Raw genomic sequence first — 24,119 nt, forward strand, 5'->3', positions numbered from 1 at the left:
AATGAAAATATATAAGTTCAAATTATTCAACATATAAGAAATTGACAAATTAAGAACTTGAATAATGACCCTTCATCATAACTATAGTTACACAAGTGTGCCACAGGTAATAATGGCGAATGCATGAAGTAGATAGATTAATTAATATTGTCTAATTCGAATTCTAGCTGTGGCCCATAATATATCTCCAAGAGCCGGAGAAAAATTTCAAAAAATTTTATTTAAAAGATTCACATTCATCACTTAGAAAATGCCTCATGTGACAAAAAGTTAAATATATGATTTCCTAACATAATTTATCCACAACGAATTATCAATATGATGAATAGTGACTTTGGAAAATGTCAGCATATCTGATGAATTGTTGTAAAAATACTATATTTTATCTATATGTCGAGTTTATGGTTGGTTATGTTTCTTAATTATATTTTTCTATATGCTAATTGATCAGTTATTTTTTTTATACTGCCACTAGTTAATCACTTTTTTTGTTCTAGTGATATCAGTTAGAGTATTAGATGTAAGGTCCCTTTCATATGAAACATTCCCAGAAAGAGCATCTAAAAAGATGTGGAAAGTTAGCAATGATTTAATAGAATTACCTCGAGGAGCTTTACTAGAGAATAGTGATGGTACTCTAGTAAGACTAGTATTTGTCGCTTTTGACCGATTGGAAGAAATCTTGCAGTGGCAACCAGAAGGAGTTGACACTTTGAATCCAAGCAACAATGTTTCCAAAGTGCTGAACAGTAAAGTGATATCAGCGAGTTTGGGCAAAGGAAGACATATCCAGCTTAAGGAACCAGTTCAACTCACCATGCAACATTTAAAGACTGAAAATCTTAGCAATCCAACATGTGTGTTTTGGGACTATACAACTAATGCATGGAGTGAAGAAGGGTGCTATGTTTTGACGTCGAATTTTACACATACAATTTGTCACTGTAATCACTTGACGAACTTTGCAATATTAATGGATGTTCATGCCTTGTATTTACCTATGGCACATGAAATCGCATTGCAAGTTATCACTTACATCGGTTGTATCATATCTATTGTATGTTTAGTTCTGGCAATAATTACATTTCAACTCTTTCGAGGACTCAAGGTAAATGTTATTAATTATTTTAAATAATTCCTAGTATATATTTTTCATAGTATATAAATTTTTTAAAAATTTGTTTCAGTATATTGTTATTTCCAATTTTATAGATCTAATAATCTGAAATTTAATTTTGATTGTGAAAGGTATATTGTAAGAATTGAAAAAGGATGTTCAAATGCATAGAAAAATACTCAAGATAATTGAGGAAATGAGTAAAATAAGGTCTAAAATTCTATGGAATGACTCCAATAAAAGAAACAAGACAACATTAACAGAATTACCAGTAGGATCTAATAATCCATAAGTTGAGAAAATCTCGTATACTAATAGATTACACCAAAGAAGACGGAACTAAATATACGCAAAAAAAACAAATAATTAGAATGTTGTCTTAACAAAACCATAATAGAGAATAGGAATAAGTCGCACCATTTTATAAAACTAAAACTCTATATTCAATTTGTGCTATATTCAGGTGATATAAAAAAATGGTAATAAAATGGTCTCAACATGAAGGATTCGAAAATGACACAACAATGGATGGATAAGAATTGTTGCAGATTGGGGATCACAGGGTATATAAAGACAAATAAAATTCCTATGAAAAGAAGGATATGAAACAAAGTGTACGCCAAAACCAAAGGAGGAATTCAAAAAACCAGTCATAAATAAGAGAAGGTAGAAAATAACTAATAAAACAATATTTTATAGCCTTCGAAGGTTACAGGAAGAGGTTGGCACAAAACTTTCCAGAAAATACTCATACTCACAAATGATCCGAAAAGTATTCACATCAAATATAGACATATTAAGAATAGATTTTCAATGTATTATTCAGAATCAAGGAGGGAGTAAACCATTGAATAGAAAAGTTTTCAGTATTCTCAGTTTCCACAATAATTTAATCATACATCATCATGATGTCAGAATAACAAAACTTGATATTAAAAAAAATTGAGATCTGTTAATTAGGCTACAATTTCGATCATTGTGAAATTATTGATATTTTTATATATTTTGGACCAGGTGCATTATTTTCTCCTTCCTAAAACATTTTGTTATTATAACTGTATGGTTTATAGTGCATACTAAAATATATCATTCAATACTTATGAAAATACCTTTAGATCTTTCTTTTTCATTATTATATATATTTTTGTTTTATTTTAGAGTGACAGAACGACAATCCATTGTAATTTATGTATATGTCTATTGATAGCTGAAATAATATTTTTATTTGGAATTAGTCAAACTAATAATAGAATTTTATGTGGAGTAATAGCTGGATGTTTGCAATACTTCTTCTTATGTGCGTTCTTTTGGATGTTTTTTGAAGGTGAGCATAGATACTTACAAAATTAAAAATTTTGTGCATTGATCATTCGCTTTTAATAAAAACTTGTTTCAATTCTCCATTTGGTTCGAATAAAAATGTATGATGAAAATTGTGCATCAATTCACCAAGAATGAAATAAACATACTAGTACTTGGAAACAATAAGAAATATTACATGTTATTATTAAGCTAGGTTCTCTAAGGGTCGACTTACATATTGAAATAATTTTCAGAATTCTCTTTTGAATTTTCATTGTAATGATTATTTTCTAAACACAGTACAGTTGAATACACCAAAATAAAAGGCTTGACCTAATTTTCTCTTGCGATATAATAATTATGAATTGTCCTCATAAAGCTGCTTTTTTAAATTGAGAAAAAATGTAATATCTGTGTAAAAACATTATTTTACATTTATTTGGTTCACAGGTTTTCAATTGTATGTAATGCTGATAGAAGTTTTCGAAGCTGAAAAGTCCAGAATGCGCTGGTATTATATTGTTGCTTATGGTCTTCCTTTCGTTATAATATTAATTTCCGCTTTAATATATCCACAAGGATATGGTACTTATAGACACTGTTGGTTACAAACTGAAAATTACTTTATATTAAGTTTTGTTGTACCAGTAGCAGTAATTATTTCGGTAAGTCCTAATGACATAGAAGGTAACGTTTTTGAGCCAGATTGTTATTTTATCAATTCTTCCACTCTAAAAGTTATACCGGCTGGAAGCAAATTGTAAATTCGTAGAGAAATTTGCATACTCTTAAATATTGTATTTATATTATAGTGACCATTTTATCATCAATCAAGCATAGTTTCTCTATGCACAATAGTAGCAAAGATGGGTTTTTGAAAAAATGTTATGTATGAATGTTTAATAGACATAAATATTATTATTCAATGTCCACATTTAATCGCGATGTTGTATATTACAAAAAATTATGGTACTGAAAAATAACCAATCTTTAACTTTGTCCTTAATGTTGCTGTAGAAATATATATTTAGTGGAAACATCCGAGACATACAATCATAATCAACATAATACAGTAAAGCCTGTATCAATCGACTCGTCACTAATTTTTAAAAAGGTACATACTTTCATATTCATTTAATATTGATTTAAAATTGAATTGTTGACTGTAATTCCAAATATGAATAGTTAAATGTAATATTCTGCCTCTTATAGAAATATTAAGATCAAATATTAAGAAGGAAATAATGTTCAGTTATATTTAATTAAATCAAATATAACTTTTCTAAAACCGGCTTTGCTACATATCATCATGCAACGATTTTGCAATACTTAATAGTTCTAGACAATATTGATGGCATTGATGCCAATTGTTACAAATAATTTAAGAAGTGTTTCGATTTTCAATATAACATACTTGAAACTTTATAACTAAAAGTTAGAAAATGAAAATTCTGATTATATAACCATTTAATGAATTATTATTACGAAGATACCATATCGCTTTCCCCAATTTGAGTGATAATATTAAGATATTTAGTACCTGAAGGCTCAAATTTTTAAGTAATTGACTCAATTTTTTTAGCTAAATGTAATATTTTTAATAATGGCAATAGTAATGATGTGCAAGCATGCTAGTAATACAGTTTCTATGAAGAATAAAGAACATTCCCGGCTTGCAAGTACAAGGTGAGTTTAAATTGATAGTTTTTCAATAATACTGTATTTTCAGTCTAATATATGATTTCTTATTTTTTTATTTTAAAACTCTGTAGTTTACATGTAATCAATTTCAGTGGTATTTATAGAATTTTAATTGAATCTTTTGCATGTAGTTATTAGGTTATAATGTTGCATTCATTGATTGAAACAATTCTTGTACTGTTTTTAGGTACTATTTCGCAAATATTGTTTATATGTATGATTAGTATGCTACTGAGACTTGTAATGAAAGCAATCAGTAGTTTAAATATTTTCTATTGGATCATTTTTATTCTAAACTATCCCAAATAATCATATTTCAACTGATTCATGCTTTCTCTTAGAATACTTATTTGTCTTGAACTTAGTTTTGGGAAATCCAACAGTAGATGTATGATTTTAAAATTCTTGTTGAATGAAACAACTAGCATCTTTTATTTTGTCTGTTTTGTTTTTAGACTTTAAGGTCTATTATATCACTTTGCAGAAATTCTTTTCCCACTTTTCTGTGATCGTTCTGCATATTTTACATACTTGAATTTTTTCAACTAATTCCATTGCATAATTTTTCTACATCTACTACTAACGTTTTCCAGTATGTTTTGCATTACCACTTGTTATTTATTTATATATGCTAGCTCTCTATAGTTTAAATATGTTGCATTTATATCCGCCAATTTCTGTCCATATTCCTTATGTTTTGGATATCGCTTTAATTTTCTAATTTTACGAAGTTTGAGGTAATTTTGGGTATCTTGAGAAATTAGCAATTGAAATTGATTTGAAATAAATAATAATTGTCACTTCTCGTTGGCATATAAATCTCATATCATGACGTAAAGCATAATTATAAAAATACGGCATGTAATTTATATTTTCTCAGTACTCTAGTGTTGTTTCAAACGCGGTTTTCCTCAACAATTTGGGATCAATAATTAGAAAAACGCTTATTTTCCAAATATACCATAAATAACAAAGTAACAATAAATAATGGACTGTTATGCTTGGAATAAATGTACATATCTATATATATATATATATATATATATATATATATATATATATATATATATATATATATATATATATATATATATAAACTATACTATATTAATAAAATAACAAAAACCGCATTTGACATTTTAAAATTGGGTTTGTATTTACGCAATTTAATGTTTTTTCACATTGGAGTGGATTTTTTCGTATTTCGTATTTCCTTTAGAAATATATTCTTCAATAAATAAAATGAAAGTAGAGGCACGGTGGCGACTGAATAATTTTGTGTAAGAACAGGCTTTAAATAATGTTAATCCGATTTGACATTAACTGTAAATATCTTATCAAAATATAAAACTATCTATTTTTATTTGTTTTCTTGAATCATTGAGAATGTCTTATTAAAATTATGAGGTCTTATTTTTTCAAATTCTCTAAAATTCATAGAATTACATAACAGTAATATAAAAAGAATTCTTCCTGCTGTATAATCAATTAAATTGGTCCCTACTATCAATGCAGTGTAAGTAGAAGAGAAAGTTGTTCAAAGTGATTAATAATAAGGATAATTTTACTTTCATTAGTTTTCACCATAAACTATTTTGTAATTTAGATTTGCTGAATTTCATTGTGCGACTTGTACCACAAAAGTCACAATTAATAAATAAAATCGAGCTAATTGTTTTATTTTGAAAGAAATATATAATGTATCAATTCGTTTAAAAAATCCACTCCAGTGTGTTATTTATAGCGTGTGGTAAGGTATTAATTCTAATATACCTTCTCTCTCTCTTGCATGGCGATCTTATCCTATGGTAGTGGAAAGGAGGAAAATGCACTTCATATCAAATTTCAAGCTCATTTGTAAGAATTTTCTTTAAAGTTTTTATTTTATTAGTAGTTTTGTATTAGTGCACGTTAACTAGCATCACTTTTCTACATTAGCCACAAAAAAGTATACAAATTGAAATAAATTGTAGTCATACAAGAAGTTAGAAGTAAACTGCTACTCAACAGAAATTTGTACCTTGTTATTTTGAGCACATTTATCTTGGTCATGTTTTGATATTCCATAGACAGTTATTTCTCAGTGAGGTCGATATATCTATTCTAGTTTGTGATATATCACAAATTGTTGGATATCTATTAAAATAACCTTACTATATAATAGTGTAGAGAGAAATTTTTAATTTCTTTGTCTTATTATTGAATTTTCCGTTTTTCTTTATATCCCTATTGGTCTTCCTTTCAAACTATATTCATTCATAGTATTCATTTTCAGGTTTACAATATTATGTACAATTGTTAGTTTTTTGTAGATAATTTTAGTAGTTTTCTAATTATTTTAAATATATACGAAGTGGCGAAAGTTCATAGGAATCAATTAAATACACAATTTACATTTTCATAAATATAATATTACCTACTTCTAACTGGGAACTGTAATTTATTTTAATTTCAATATGCTAAGCTTATTTGTTTAAAATAGATATTCGAAATTAGAACATTTTATAAAACTGATACATTTTTCTAGGGCTTGGTTAAAAGGAGCCTTTGTGTTGGTATTTCTTCTCGGTTTGACATGGACCTTCGGATTCTTGTATCTTAATAAAGAATCAGTAGTGATGGCGTATTTCTTCTCGGGATTTAATTCATTACAAGGATTCTTTATTTTCTTATTCCATTGTATACAGAACGAGAAGGTAAGATGCTGTGTTTATAAACAGAGATCTTCTTTACTGTGAAGTGTTAATGTTATTATATATTGAGAATAAGGACAAAACCTAGAAAGCCGTTTTTTCACAAAAACCAAAATCATATTATTAAACATTTTGGCATATATTTATAACAGATGTGGAGGTGAACACAAAACCATTTCAAGACTAAGCAGTGTTTTGTCTACTGTTAAGAATAAGATAAAATTTTCATAAATTGCGACGCATTTTTACTGTAGATTTTTGCTTTAGTATTTTATTATCAAAACCAATGTTGATGGGAATTTCTTTTTATTAACTGACAGCTTTGAGTTATGTTTGACTGAGTTGAAATTATAATTTAATAAGTAATTTGTTTCAATTAAAATCAATCCTTTACGTTTATATGCCTAAAAATATAGCAATCTTTGTAATTATTATTAATTATTTATCTTTTGAGATGTGTAATAGTGTTGAGCCTAGACCGGAATTTTCCTAAACTTCTTTGAAAATCAAATAATTACAAGCTTTTGATCAGATTTCTCATACTTGTAGTATGTATTTGTCTCCAGTACAGGCATTAAAACAGAATATTTTTATTTTATTTATAATTACTGAAATTGTCTGATTTATTCTCCATTTGGCTTCATTCATCTCTCTTGAACTCAAACAATTCCTTCTGATTCTATGCTACCTTTTCGTAAATTCTTCATATTTAATTTTGCTTTCAATTTTTTAAATTTTTTCTGCATCAAATTAGAAATATTATCTATGAGTTTTCTTCCTTAACTGATATTTATTTTTTTCCTTATTTCATTGGCAATGTACTTTTGGGAACCCTAACTCCTAATTTTAATCTTTTCACATTTCATTTCATATATATGAGAATGATAAATAAAAATTCCAGTATTACTGTTTGGTCTAATTTTGGGTGGTTTTCATAACTTCATATCTCTTTAAAAGTTTGTAAAATATACTATTCTGGATATAATTTCTTTTGATGTTTTAAAGCTGTATTGAGTGTTTCTAGTACACTCGATTTTTGTCTATATAATATTTTCGTTCCTTCATCTATTAATTTGTGTTTTAAAGATGTTTTTTATGTTGGATTATTTTATTACGCCATTTTATATAAATGTATTTATATGTTTGTTTGGAAATTATTTTTATAATTAAGAATAATTTGCTTTTCGTCACATTCAGAAGAAGTCATAACAGTCATATATAGTGCTGACATATATCTAGATACATTGTATATATAAATGTAAAAAAAGTTTAAATAAATAATATGCTCTCATTACTGTGTTATTTTTAAAGTTTTTCAATATGTTGCAGTAGTGAAATGAAAAAATCGTAATGGTATTGAATTTCATTTCACTGTGTGGTGTTAGATATTGATACATATACATTCTAAAGTGTATAATGCAAATAATATACTTTATTATATATATATATATATATATATATATATATATATATATATATATATATATATATATATATATATATATATAAGGAGCTTAATGAAGTCACCCTTAGGTTGCAGAAAAGAAATAGTGAAGTAATTAAAATCATTAATTGTAGAAATAATAAAAAATTGTACGGAAAATAATAATTATGTTACATATATCTAACACAACACTTTACAATTTTGTTTGTAATTGCACAGTAATCAATTATTTTGCTTGATTTTCCCATCTTATGTTCTGTTTTGAATTAGTTTATTGCACTGTTTTCATTTTCATTTTCTCTCCCAGGTGCGGAAAGAATATCGTAAAGTAATACGAAGACATTCCTGGTTACCGCAATGTCTTCGTTGCTCTAGCCCAGGTGGTAGTTCAGGTAGCACCAGCGGAAGTTCCGGGATGGCGAAAGAGCGAGGAACTAGTATCTATGGTGGTTCCAATGGTAATCCTTCAGCTGGTACCAACTCCCACTCAACAGACAACTCTGTTCTTACACCGCATGGAACTAGTGTGGGTACCAGTGTAGTCAATAACCTTAATAATGCTCGACCTACTGCACTAGTTCAGATTATATCTAGAACTGATCCCAACAATGCTAGTACCACCACGACCAACCATAAAAGGCTGCATAATGTCTCGCAACAAGGTACTTCTATCTAAAAAATGCTTACAACGTGCAGCTCCTTATGTCTCATATTCATATGTAATTTGTCATGAAACAACATTTCTTAGAGTAACTTTCTTTTATGCCACAAAAAAGAGCAAACAACTTCTTTTAGAGAAACAGAAAAATGGTTTTCTAGAAAAACTTTAAAGTTCTTTAAATATTCAATTTTAAGTATTGGAACCAATCTAGGAATATGCGAATTAAAACCAAAAAATAATTTATGATCAATAATTCACAAGAGATATAAATTTAAATCCCCCAATTAACATATATTGTAGGGAAACAGTTTCTACAATAATATCTGAATTTTGGTATCCTTTTAGATCAGTTCTTTGTTCATCACCCGTGTACTCCAGAAACTTTTTCTAAAATTTTCTAAATAATACTATTCATACTATTGAGCCTTATTTAAAATTTTGGACTTGATAGTAAATTCGTTCCTTAAGTGATTTTTTGATCCATTAAAAAATAAGAAATAAAAGTACTAAATATAAAATGGTATGAAAATGGTCTAGACTGGGTTCGTTATTTTCTTAGCATTAAGTAGAAAGTATTCTAATAAATTATACATAAAAAATTGAAATTGCTCTTATAAAATTGGTTTGAATGTATCAAAAATTGTCCAGTGAGCATAGAAGAAGATACTGCAAATGAGTAGATCAATGTTTAAGTTTGTGTGTGTATTCTTTTTCAATATCTACCCAAAATGCTCTTATATATTTATTGTATAGAGCCAGATTCTGTCATTTATGTACAGGGTGATTTTTTGGAAAGCTTATGTGAAGTATTTCAATATGTTATATATGCAAAATACTCAAATAAATACAAATCAAATTTTATGTTATATAATTCTGGTATGAAAGTAAAAACGTCTTCAATGTTCTTTCACTAAATTTATTTCGTAATTGTCAATCTGATAATGTGAAATTGTCCATATGATTGATGCCATAAGTTTTCTATAACATTTCTTTATTTTCACAGTTATATTTCTAGTAACTCGCTCTAAATTATTTTGATAATTGTAAGGGTGATTTTTTCACCAGTTGTAGTGCCTAAGCATGTAGTATTTTTTTTATAAATAGATATGAAAATGAAATATGAGATTTTATTAGAAAAGATTATTCAAATTATTTTCATTTTTTTGAAAGTTATGATATTCACTATGATTATTTATCTTTTGAAGCAGTACATATTTATTTCACATCAAAGTATTATCATTGGGGATTATGCTTAATAGTACTGAAAATTCATTGGATTTGTGGAGTTATTGTTACTAGTTATTTATTTAGATATTTATAATATGTCATAATGGCAATTTTGTATATTTTGGGTCTTATTTATTTTCCAATGCTTTGTTTGTTTTGGTTTTATGTTTCTCGAAATAAAAAATCAACTGTACATAATTTTCACTTTGATGGATATTTTCAAGCATGGATATTTGAGTTTTTGCTCCAGTATTATATGCATTTCCACATGAACTGAAGTAATTTTACTAATTAAACTTTAATGCATAAACCTGACATTTGTCAAATTTAGTTCAAAGTAGCATTAAAACTAAATCAATCTAAATCGTTTGAAACATTCGTAAATTATTTATTCTACAATGTTTCAATACAAAAGTTCCTTTAAAATTAACAGAAGCAACATTCTTACCAAATTTTATTGTTAAGAGTTGGGATACGGCCGGTATCATGGTGGTATCTACATTGTTGTCAGATCTTTCCTTTTTCCGGAAAAATAATGAACTTTGTTATCTCAAATTGATCACCCTATATATTTTCATGTTTTTATAAATCCTCAAGAAATACTAATTATTTTTCATGTAATATTCTATATACCATAATGTCATAATTTCTGAGTTATAGCTACATTCACAGAATCTCCACCAAAGTTCAATAAATACTGTATATTTATACGATTGAATAAACTCGTTTAATTTGATTATTCTTTAATAATTTATGTGCTAATACAAATTTCGTAACAAGGTGTAGTGTTACTAAGTTAGTAAAAAGTTTAATTAAACATTACATTGTTTTCAGATATTTCGTTTTTCCGGAAAAATAAAGAACTTTGTTATTTCAAATGGATCACTCTGTATGTTTTTCGCATTTCGAAATCCTTAAGAAATACTTATTATTTTTCATCTCATGCTCCCTATACTTAAATGTCATAATTTCGGAGTTATAGTTACATTTGCGTTATCTCCGCCGAAGTTAAAATAATACAATTCTCTTCAAGCGGATAAAATATCTATATTATTTTCGGCAACACAGTTCGTAAAAATAATCTATTCTTTTACCAGTAAAATAATGAACGATCATTATTGTACTAGTAACAAAATAATGAGAAAAGATAGCAACGTCTTATTATGGGAGTTGTAACCAAGTAGGCAGGAACTGTCATTTAATTTTTATTTAATTTGATGTTTGTCAGTTTTGAAAAGTGTATTGTAAAAATGTCTGAAGAAGAAAAATTTCAATGTATTATTTTTACGCTTGAAGAAAAAATATTATGTCACTCGAAGCAGAAGACTCATTATATGTTTCGCCCTCAATAATGATAGCCTCCTACTCCTAGTAACATAATGTACTATTAGGTAGTATGACTGCTGAAGTTTATTGAAAGTCACAATGGATCGTTCATCTGAAAAAGAACGAATTGATATTTTAATGATATTAGGATATGGTGATAAGCGTAGAAGTCAACAAGAAACGTGTAATATCTTTATTTATGTTCATAACAAGATCTACTGTCAGTAAATTAGGAAAAAAGTTTAATGAAACTGATTCAGTAAAAGATTTATGCAAATCAGGGCGTATAAAAATTGCATCAATTGAAAACAAAACTTTAGATGTTTGTGTCCTGTTAGAAGACGATCCACACTTGAGTACTAGGCAAATATCCAGGGAACTTAACATTTCCAAAACATCCATAATGAAGATTTTACGTGATAATAAATTCCTTTCATACAAAGTAACGTTGATTCAAGTGTTGTCAGATGACAATTTTGATAGAGTTTTCAGACCTAATGATGCAAAAATGTTACAATCAAAACGATCCAAATTTCCTAAGTAATGTTATGTTTTGCACTGAGGCCACTTTTTGTATTAATGGAAACGTAAATCGGCATAATTGTAGATACTGATTATATGGGCTGGAATAATAGGCAACATAACAGATATTTCCAAATCCAAGTAAAAAAACTTCATTATTAGTAATTTTCAGACAATAACAATATCCCAAATGACAATATTTAGCCACAACAAGATGGTGCCCCACCTCTCTATGCGTGTGTAGTGTGGCAATACATAAATAATGTGTTTCCCAGAAGATGGATTGGAAGACGTGGTTTTATCGAATGGCCCCCGCGATCATACGACATGAATCCTTTAAACTATTTCCTGTGGGGTCACTTAAAAAACATCGTTTATAAAATATAATCTGCCAATATTCAGGAATTTAAAGATAAGATTACCAAAAAGATAAGAAGAATTGAACAGTCAGGGATGTTACAAAATGTATTGCAAAGTTTTAAATATCGTATGACTTGTTGTATTGAAGTAAATGGACATTTTGAGCATCTGCTGTAATCGCCTTTACTGTATGTTTTCTAAAATTCTTGATTTTTCTACTTCACAAATGTGGATCTAGCTCTAACATGAGACAAAGATTTGTCTTCAGTTGTTGTAGGTTTGCTACGCCATGATTTGAATAAATATTTTACTGCAACAGTTTCGTTAAACTTTTTACTAACTTAATGACACTAGACCTTGTTACGAGATTTATATTAACACATAAAGTATTAAAGATCCATTTGAGATAACAAAGTCATTATTTTTCCGGAAAAAGGAAAAATCTGACAACAATGTAGATACAACCATGATACCGGCCGTATCACAAGACCTTTGCACACAAAAATTTATAATAATCGTACACGTCGTCTCCGAGATAATAAAACTCACTTTGTATAATAAGGAAAAACAATATCAAAATTATGTTGAATTCATTGTGTAAGTTTGATGTTTAATAATAAATATGATTTTTTGTTGTGCTCAGTGATGCTGGTGATATAATTTTGTGTGGAATCTAAATATTTTTTCTATGGCTTGAGGATGAATTTCTAGAATTTAGATTACATCTGATTTGTGTATTTGGTATTTATATCATTCTAGTATTACTTCTCATTATATACCTTTGTTTAACGCATACTTCAAACTTATTTTCAAATTCATAAGGGATATGACCACATAAACAATTTCCACTGAATAGTTCACGTCAATTTGGACATGAGAAAAATTGCTGCAAAATAGATCCTCAAATGTTTGAATGTTGACCAAATGCGTGCAAGGGTAGAAACATCGCGTTCGATCTGTGCTCGATTTGAAAACGATGTAGACTTCTTAAGCCGAATTGTTACTATGGATTGACATGGGTATATTTCTACGATCCAGAAACAAAGCGACAATCGATGGAATGGCGACACTCTGGTTCTCCAAGTTCCAAGAAGTTTCGTGTACAAAAATCTGCTGGAATAGTTCATTTTTTTGGGATTGCCATGGAGTAATCATGATTGATTTTTTGGATAAGGGTAGAACAATAACTAACTGGAGATTACTTTTCGACATTACTGACCACTCTTGGGTGTTTTGTTTTTGCAGGACAACTCCCCTGCACACAAATCTCATGTTGCCATGGGTTTAAATTACTAGAACACTCCCCTTATTCCCCAGATTTGGCTCTGTCCGACTACCATCTCTTTCCTCAACTGAAAAAAATGTTTAAAAAGTCGTAAATTTTCTTCTAACGTGGAGGTAATAAAAGCTGTGGAGGTCTGGTTTGCAGAGCAAGAAGAAACATTTTTTCTGAGAGGTCTAGAGATGTTGCAGGTTCACTGTAATAAATGTATCCAATTAAGAGGAGAATATGTTGAGTAATAAAATATTTTGACATTGAAATTTTGTTTAGTTCTATAATAGGCTGAGAATTTTTCAATATATAGTACATAAGTGGTGTGTATCCAGGAAGTGTTCTATATAAGTGATAGATAAGGTTTTTCACATTTTTGGTGTAATTAACGTGATTTTCGAATTATTAAAGTCAGTTCTATTACTCAGAAATTCATTTAAATATCAAGTAAATATATATATATATATATATATATATATATATATATATATATATATATATATATTCACTAGATAGTTTTCGTAGTGGGAATGTGGCAAAATTAAATACCAAAGTGTACTTACTCTAATATATTCTGAGCTTTCGAATACTTATGTATTCATCGTCTGGGAAATAATTAGTGGATAGAATATATAGTGGATAGAATTGCTGAAGTGGATAGAAACTTGGTAAGAATGGCTTCTGTGAGAAATATACGACAAATGTTAAAAAACGTGCTTTGTGTAGAGACTGTCAGAGCTGCTTACTAACTATAGAGTTGTGGTGGTGCGCGCATTGTGTACCTTTCTGAAGCATTTTGCCTCTCTCATAAAATAACTACTAATGCTTTCTTTCTCAGTGCTTCTGTTAACAAAGATCCCAAGGTGAAGGTAACAATTTTGTTTTAGTTGCAACGCGATTGGAATTCCAGGAGTTGCACAAACGTAAGTCGGGTTTGCAAGACACCTGTGCCCACTTCTACTTCGGCCAACATGGCTGCTACTCTGTCTCGGCCAATAAGAACAACACCTACCAACCTTATTCCTGATACAGAGTCTAACAATACCTCGACTTTACCTTATAGCCGTAACTTCTATAAGATCTCTTCTAACAATCCTAATATACCTAAATCAATCTCCACTTGGGGTCCTCTGCATAAACCTTTACACTCAAAGGTGCGTAGTATTATTGCTTTCTATACAATATTAATTTTCTCTTCTCTAACTGACACGAAAAATACTTTTACACTGGATAATTATGTATATAAATATTATACTATAAATATTTAAAAATCGGATTTCCAGAGCTACTTTGCTAAATTAATAAATATAAAAAATTACATGCAGTCAATTTTTGTCAATATCCTTTCATACCTTAGTTAAATTTGTTTATTACGACTACAAATATTATACATAATAATAAACTCAACTTTAAATGTTATACATTATGTAATGAGTTTTAGTGATTAATAACGGAAGTGAAATAAACTTTTCTTCTTTTGTATGAAAATATGCTAAATTTCAAGTATGCTTCAGAATATAACGGGTGCTTCAAGAGTCAAATGAATTTTAATTAATGTAAGTTGCTTGGGATAAACTTGGTAAATAGTGTCTAATTTTCTGCACTTATTTCATCTTAAACTGTTAACGATTTGCTAGAGATATTTACTTGTAATTTATCTATTAACTCTAAACGAAATTACAAACTTTTCCAACGTATAACTGAAACATTAAATGTTTATCCAGTGTAATACTCTCAAAATAATAGTAAGGTTTTAACGCACCAGTATCCTCAAAGTTCATTGAGGATTACAGATATTTTATACCAGATATTTTCAAGATTAAGCATGTTATTAACAATTACAGATCTCATCTTTCAGTAACATTTGTTTACAATAAATAAATATTTAAATATACGATAGAACACAAAAATTTGCATACGCGAAAGAAAACTCAATGAATATGAACTTTATTTATAATTTTTGAATTTTTACAGCCATAATTTGAAACGTTGGCGTTAAAACTTTCAGAAATAATTGTTTGAATGCTTCTGCAACAATAAATAATGTTTATTTGAGGACATTGGCTTGATAAATCCTTGTATAAGATTAACGTGGGCATGTTTGATAAAAATATTAGTTCTAGTTATTTAACTTATTAGTATTGTTTTATATATACCAAAATTGGATTAATAAAATAAAATGTACACATTTTTAATAACTTACTAAAAACTGTTCATGCTTTAAATAAAAGACAGAGCATTACAATTAATGTCCATGAAAATAGAAATTAATATTAGATTAGTGTATATTTGACAAATAGAAACGTAAAGTGAAGGGATAGCTCCGAAAAAAAATTTGGTGAGTACAATTCGCTTATAGAAATTGATTTGTGAATGAGAACATATTATGAGAGAAATAATATTAATTTTTCACTTTTGAACTCATATAATATTCCAATTAAAAAAAAATTTAATAAATTCTTACAGGAAAGCATTACTTCTGTAGAAGAACCTTTTTTGAAAAATGGCTCATTTATAAGCTTAGTCTAGGATTTGTAGAGGATCATGGACAACTAACTATATCATGTTTATCATTGAATTGTATTTTGAAAATTATCTTATTGATCTTCCTGCGATCTAGTTTGTATGCCAGACATCACTCCAATTGGCATCTGTTTACATGATGAATAGAAAGAACATATGCCTAGTCGCACGCTTTCGTTTATGTATATTCAGCTGTATATAATTCAATATAGGTTTTTGTTGCTTTTAACTAACCACTTTCAAGTCGCTTGCAGATTAGTACTTGAATAACATTTCATAACCCACAAAAGGGTAATAATGATTTGGTAAGAAAATTTGTTTGCATACACAATTTTGACGTAACGACCCATTTCCATAAATACCGAAATTGCTGAAAATGTCAAATTTTATACCTGTTTTAAAAACTAATAACTAATTTTCAATTAGAAGAAACCTAAAATCAAGACGATTTAACAAAAAAAATATATACAAAATGTCATAGGGAGTAAGAACTTTTTACTTCTTAGACATTTTTATGTTTTTCGTGTTGAATCGTTTTGATTTCAGGTCTCTTTTTAATAGAAATTCTGTTTAAAATAACAAGTAAAAATTGACGTTTCGACCTACTCCAGTCTGTATCAAAATATGACTTGATATACTTAAAGTGCGTAATTATATTAATCAATAATTACCTACAACATGAATATCAAAATAAAAATAATATCAGAATAAAAAAATGATTTTAATCAGAAAAATTAATTTTTCCTTTATATTATATAATTATATATTTTACTCAAATTGTCAGGTCTTCTAATCATTGACAGCTTTCTAAACTAAACATCAAATCATAAAACATTTCTCTTTACATCCGTACAAGAACTTTCCCATCAACTATCTAATTATTCAATAAACATGATATTGGTATGTCACTGTAATGATTGTGACGCTTTTTTTACATAGGACAGACATCTCAGTATTTAGAAAATAGATTAAAAGGTCATTAATACGACAAAAAAAATAAAACTGCATTAACAAACTATGAAATATCAAAACAGTACATTCATAAATAATACAAGAAGAGAATTTTTAGGAATGGTTCACATACATAGAGAACGAGAAAGCTACACAATTCGAGTCAAATTTATACTTCTATTTTATATTTATAAGTTTTAATGCTACTAAGAATAATTCAATTGATGGCTGCTAAATATTTTTAAAATGTAGCATCTAAAGAAAGAGTAATTTTTTTATTAAAACAAATTTTTATTTTGATTTTCGTATTTTGATAAAGATCGAAATAGATCGAAAAGTTAATTTTTACCTTCTCTTCAACTGATTTTCTATCAAAACAGACAATTCAAGTCAAAAAACAACGAGTCATCACGAAATATAATATAAACGTTTTGTTATGGGATTGTGGCAAACACCAATCTGAGCTTTCAAATACTTATGTATTTATCATCAGGGACTGAAATTAGGGTCAAAGTACAAATGACATTCAATTTTCATAAGTTAGATCGTAATGTATGAAGTTTAATTTCATAGGTTAGATAAGGTTAGTTTATGACTGATGACATTGAATTTTTTATAAAATTCAATTTGAGATATAGAGACATAACCTAATGTATCTTATAAACATTTAATGTCATTCATAATTTAACCAATTAATATTCAACGTCAATCATAACGACCTGACCTATAGAAAGTTAATGTCATTCATAATCTAACCAATAAATATTTAACTTCATTCATAATGACGTAACCTAATCTAACCTATCAAAATTTAATGTCATCCATAATCTGACCAATGAAAACTTAAAACGTTTTGAATGGCAACAATAATTGATAAACTTCAGTTTAGTAAACGTCAAATTTATTTATTTTTCATTCATATAAATTTAACAATCTAAAAAAAAACAAAATTCATGACAAAACAATTGTCATTTAATTTCGTAGTGGGATTATGGCAATGTATTAGAAATAGTACATTTTAGTGTTTAATTTTGCCACAATCCCACACTACAAGAAAATGAGTGGAGTAATGGTAAAACATAAAATGTAATGCTCTGATCCTAAAAATACCCAGAATTATGAAAATCTTATTTAAATGCAAATTATTTTTTTCAGAACATTTCTTTTAAGTCTTGCAGCCGAGATTCAGGACATGGAGGATCCGAGCAAGAAGATTCACCCAGATCGCATATGGTACTAGTTGGCAGTGCGGGTTATCCAGGAACCGGACATCTAGTGGCTGTAAATACCAAAGATATCCGCCATCAAATGCTTCAAGAACGTCCTACAAATTTAACTGATTTGGATATCTGTCTGGAAGAAAATATCCATCCCAAGCATATAAGTATTCCGCAAAGTTCTCATGGAAATTTTAAGAAAAAACTACCGGGATCGAGTCATCATACTTATACTGAAATATATGAAGCACACACTCCAAGGGGATTAATTGAAGATGATCCTGTGTATGAAGAAATTGACAGAAATGAAATTCAAGTATCTGATATGAGTGATGAGGATGGAAAGAGACAGAGTGATATGAGCCGACAATCTTCAAGATCATATGGAGACCACCGACCTCTTATACCATATAGTCCTGGCAACGATAGAAGCTTTACTGACGTAATGAAGCATTATGCCAAAGATCTCAATCATTGTCCACCGTCCATGGGTATGGACACTTATAGAAGACGTAATATGGCATACCGTGCTGGAATGGGTGGTGATGCATCATTGCGGTCCCTAGCTGCAGTGTTAGATGGAGAAACTGTTGTCTGTCACTTGGAACCTCCAGAGAATCAATATCCCAACGATTCGTTCGTCTCACGAACTTTAGTCCATCCCCCGTATAGTGAGAGTTAAGAATTAGGAAACTGCCATTGCAAGTGAATATCTGTGATTACCACATGATCAGACTCTAAGGTCATACCTATAGAAAATCCCATACATGGGTGAATATGAAAGGTATAGAGAAGCTAATGGTTGTTCTAAAACTAAATTATTATTAGAAATGAATTCTGCTCTGATACACAATTATAAATAGAAACAAGTACAATGAGCTTAATGTAATTAAATTTTACAACAAAGATTCACTATGAATTTAGAGAATGTTTTAAATATTGTCAAAATGAGAAGGGGCTATTAGTTTCTAACATATATATCCCCCTATTATCTGCTTAGAAATTTTGTCTTTTGGTATGGACTATAATTAAAGACGATTTGCATTGTTTGTGGCAATAGCAATCACTTTCTCACTTTGCAGAATCATGATTGTGAATATTTAGTAATGGTCCCTTTACATCTAAAGGTGTAGTTCTTGTGCTTTTTGATAGATAACAACAAAAGCTTGAATAAACAATCATTGGCTATCTATTGCATCATTTGAACATTTCTACCTCTCTTACTACTTTTAACAATGAGTATTTTCCATATTATTTATCAAATCTCATAATTTGTGAATAATATGTTAAAATGATTAATAATCGAGATATGAACATACCTGTTTTGTTCAATATCTGGATATTTAAAGTTTGTTGCTTATAAAAAGTACTCTAAGTGGGGTATTAAGATTTGCCATGTTGTGGGAATTTCTTTTATACATATATTACTTAGTAAAGCTCAGCTTGTATGAATGAAGGAACGTGATAATTTTATAGTAATCAACTATTTTATAAAAAGTATTTCTGTGAATTGAATGAATATATATTAGTTGTCATTTATTAAGGTCTGTCAATCAGTCTCTAATTGGAAAAAAGTTAAACATCGATTCTGATAATCATTATCATAAAAATAAAATTATAGACAATTATTTTATCTATACATGTGGTTGTAGTGCCTTTTTTGCGATTCAAAAAATATATTTTTCAACATATTTATGTACTAAGCTGGGATTAGAAACATGTTTTTTTCGTGAAAATCAGATGAGTATCAAGACAAATCTCGCTTTTCCAATATATTAAAAAAATACAGAGTTTGATATAGATATCAACTTAATATAAAACAGTGCTTTGTTTTTTTGATCAAATTTATCAATGAATTCTAGTAGTTTCTCTGATACAATGAAGTTCATATCAAGCTTAAAATGAAGTTTGATTCATTAATTTCGAATTGTCTATTTTAAGTATTCTCTGTATTAAATACTTGTTTTTTCAAATTATTTCTCAAGAGTTGATGATGCCTTTTATTTTGAATCTTAACATCACTCACGCGTTTAATGTTGGAAATAATAGATAAGTATACTTATGTACTATATATACCTTTTGTACTAATTTGATTATATATGTGATTTCTGTCAAATAGTATTGAATAACTTGTTGAGTCCAAGAAGCAAACCAGTATGTTTTATTTCCTTTTATTACATCCACAGGTACATTTTGGTCCCTCAAATAAATAATCTTTCAAAACAGTTTCATACAAGTATATATACTACTGTCAGAGCTATACTTTTGAATTAACGACTTCCAAGAGATTGTTTTATTGCAGTACTAGTAACATTACACACCGCTCTTGCACAATCTTCATAAACAGGTTTTGGTTATACATTGAGAAGAGCTCCTGGCTCGTCGTTCTTTTGGATTCCTCGAAACCATTTGACTATATTTGTGATGATCCATTGGGACCCTTTGTACTACTTGAATTCTCTGGTGAGGCTTAACGCAATTGGTGAACGATTTGGTTTGCTTTCTAAAGCAGCCTGGTTGTCATGTGCAGCTGTTTGTTTAGGAGATTTCAAAAAACTTCATCTTATAGATGAGCAATAGCAGCCGCAGTTAAGACCAGTTATATTTTTTATCTAACAGGAGGAGGGGACACATTTATGTACACATTTTTCCATCGAAGCTGGGCAAACAAATTGAGCGGATGGAGCTCTAGCTTTGATCCTGATGTAGTATTTATATCAGAATTGCGAATTGCTCATTTTTATTAAGTATGGTATATATATATATATATATATATATATATATATATATATATATATATATATATATATATATATACATATAAATGTGTGTGTGTGTTCCTAAATGTTCTTGATTTTAAATTTTAGGTCTCTTCTGTTTTTTTAATAATTTTTAAAAGATAGATAAAAATTATTAAAAATAACATTTTTGCAACAACCGAAGACATCTAAAATCAAGAACATCTAGAAACAAACATATCAGAATGCTAAGAAATTGAGGAAATTTATATAACTATATATATTATTCATCTGAATTTTACTTACCAAAATTCTAATTCCAATTTTTTCTTATTAAAGACTGATTTTAAATGTTCTGACCTATTAAGAAGTTGCAATAAGTCTGTTGAACAAAACTATTGTAAATTGCACAATGTCTATCAAATTTTTCAGTAGTTAAAAATCTTTTAGTGTAATGATATCCAATATTCATTTGCCAATAATTGCATATGTTGATAGGTACTGTGTGAGGGACTTTTATACATAAACCAAGATTTTTAATCTATGATGTATTCTCTGTTTTACCGAAATTATATTGCAGATCTATGACATTTTACCGCAATACAGTTGACATGTTCAAAAAATAATAAGTTCATCTTTTATCCTAAAATCATTGAAAGGAATGATACCGCCAACAAATTATTTCAATGTATCTTAATTGATGTCACCAATCATCGAAATGCAGCTGAGATCTTCATTTGCTAGCAATTATCCTTTCATATTATACTAAAATAGGAAAAATGCCATTATTTTTGAATAGATTTTTTTAAAAATAAAAGATGTAATCAATAAGAAATTTCCTATGTTCTATGATGGGAAATTTTGCTAGCATAAATAGAAATTGCAGTTTTTATATTTGTTTTCTTTTCATATTATTAATATGAACTCCATTCATGAAAAGTTTTGTTTTATTATGTAGATCAAGCGCGATGCTTCGGTTAACAATTTTTTTAAAAATTATTTGCGGTAATATCTTACTAAAATATATATATGGTAGTTCTGGTAATTTTTTAAATTAAATGTATGTAGTGAACCGATATTTTTGGTAAACAAGCCCATAAGGAGCATTCTAAATATTTTGCCGTATCACTAGGGCAGCTTTATACAACTGTTGTTGTTTTTTTAATTTAACAAAATTATTCTTTTTGTTATTACTTCCAAAAGTATTTACTACTTGAATGTATCCTCACTGAATATTATGATGTAATTAGGTGGTCATAATTTATTAAATAATGTAGTCAGATGTACTGCTATGTGTGATCTAAATGAAAAAAATTAAAAAATAAGTTACCGACTGTTGAAAGAAGATCGGTCATTAAATAAACTATTTTGGTTAATAAAATTTTAGATAAACATAAAAACAAAAGAGTGTCGAAAATAGGTAGACTTAAAATGTGTCATTTAGACAGTATTTATTCCAAAATGTTTTTTTTACGTTAAAGAAGCTACAACTAATTATGATCTCTTATCTAATAATATATTAATTGTGCCAATAAATGAAATACTCGACTGTATAAAAATACTAATTCTGCAAAATATGAGGGAAACTTGTACGCAATATATGTACATTTTTCGTATTTAATTTTTTTTATCCATCCAAAGTAAAGAATAATATATGTGAAATCCCAGAATCATTTCGAATTAATTGTCATATGACACAGATGTCATCTCTTTTAATCTCTCACTTATCTTTATCTCCTTGATAGATCTTATAAATATTAGTTTTGGGATACTACTGTCAAATATTACACTAGTTACTAGTTTTTTTACATGAATTGAAAGGTATCAATTTTCATGCATAACACAATAAGGCATGAAATTAAATAATATATTACATGATGTGTCTATTCTATTTTTCAAGAATTAGAAAGTTCTAAATTGAAAACATTCTCAATTTTCATCATAATAACTATTTGAACACACATTTGGACACTAAAATTACTGTCTTTCTAGAAGGGCCTTTTAATTTAATAACAATTAAAAGATATCTATCTTCCTCCTTAATAACAAAAGGTATGAAATTTAATGCAATATTATATAATTTTAATATTCAATTTATATAGAGTATTCAGAAGCTCAGTTGATATTTATTTTTACTGTAAATATTATTTTCTTGATTTCATGAATGATATTTGAACAATATAAAAAATTTTGTATTTTGTCAAAACAAATTATCGGTAAGAAACATTCGCAGTATAATAATCGAATTTTTACTCAGCATCGGTTACAAACAGTGTTCATACAAACTTACCATTTAAGACAAATACACGGTACTACTACTTTTGAAATGTTAATTTAGGATTTCAGTGTTTGCATTATGAGAAGTATATTTTGTATTCAAAATATCATTTGAATATTTTATTTGGTTCATCATTATTTAAGATTTTACACTGTACGGTTTTAAAACTGTTGTATAGTGATCAATTTACAATGAAAAGTTAGAATAACATTTAGAGACTGATAGTAATTGTAAATTTCATTGAATTTATATTTCATCCCCACTCCTTATTAATTTGCCAATAATTTTTCTGTGGTTTCCAAATTTTTTATTTAGAAAAAATTTAATAAGTTATGACGATGAAATTTTATTTATTTGTAATTATTATTGTAAAATTTTATTGGGTTAATGAAATTTGAGTGCTATTAAGTTGTAACTTAGGCAGCACAATAACATGTAAATATAGAAATAAAGTTTCTAATAATAAATAAAAATTTTCCATTGAAATTGTTTTTAATTTCAGTACATCATTTTATTTGCGATTTATTTCAGGGAGTATGCTATTATTATAATACACATCTGTATATAGTGCAAGTCATTAAAAATGTTTGATCTGTAAATCGTGGATACTAGGATCTAAAAAAAATTATTCATACCAATATACCTCAAAAAAATATTGATAATCCAAATATTCCGACTATCAACAGTTCAAATAATAAAAGTTTTTAATATCATCAGAGAAAGAAGAAAGATAGAATCATCTTGCTTGCAATAAAAGACAGAAAGGGTTTAATTCATAAATTAATT

General features: G+C 28.1%; 1 protein-coding gene across 7 annotated transcripts in view; it reads left to right on the forward strand.

Annotated features, from left to right (window-relative positions):
• LOC130451832 (latrophilin Cirl) overlaps positions 1-23,819 on the forward strand; it is a 365,678-nt gene extending 341,859 nt beyond the window's left edge. For 4 of the 7 annotated variants that reach the window (XM_056791133.1, XM_056791132.1, XM_056791134.1 and 1 more), the window contains 9 exons: positions 498-1,108; positions 2,276-2,441; positions 2,870-3,084; positions 4,002-4,105; positions 5,933-5,977; positions 6,648-6,816; positions 8,565-8,783; positions 14,514-14,780; positions 18,256-23,819. In XM_056791133.1, coding sequence (XP_056647111.1) covers positions 498-1,108; positions 2,276-2,441; positions 2,870-3,084; positions 4,002-4,105; positions 5,933-5,977; positions 6,648-6,816; positions 8,565-8,783; positions 14,514-14,780; positions 18,256-18,999 — 2,540 coding nt within the window. In that variant the 3' untranslated portion in view covers positions 19,000-23,819. Of the gene's footprint in view, positions 1-497; positions 1,109-2,275; positions 2,442-2,869; positions 3,085-4,001; positions 4,106-5,932; positions 5,978-6,647; positions 6,817-8,564; positions 8,920-14,513; positions 14,781-18,255 lie in introns of those variants that run through there. The other 3 variants (XM_056791135.1, XM_056791139.1, XM_056791138.1) reach the window with 2 other exon arrangements.
• Positions 23,820-24,119: the final 300 nt, after the last annotated feature.

This window comes from Diorhabda sublineata, chromosome X, assembly GCF_026230105.1.
Source record: "Diorhabda sublineata isolate icDioSubl1.1 chromosome X, icDioSubl1.1, whole genome shotgun sequence".
Taxonomy (NCBI): Eukaryota; Metazoa; Arthropoda; class Insecta; order Coleoptera; family Chrysomelidae; genus Diorhabda; species Diorhabda sublineata.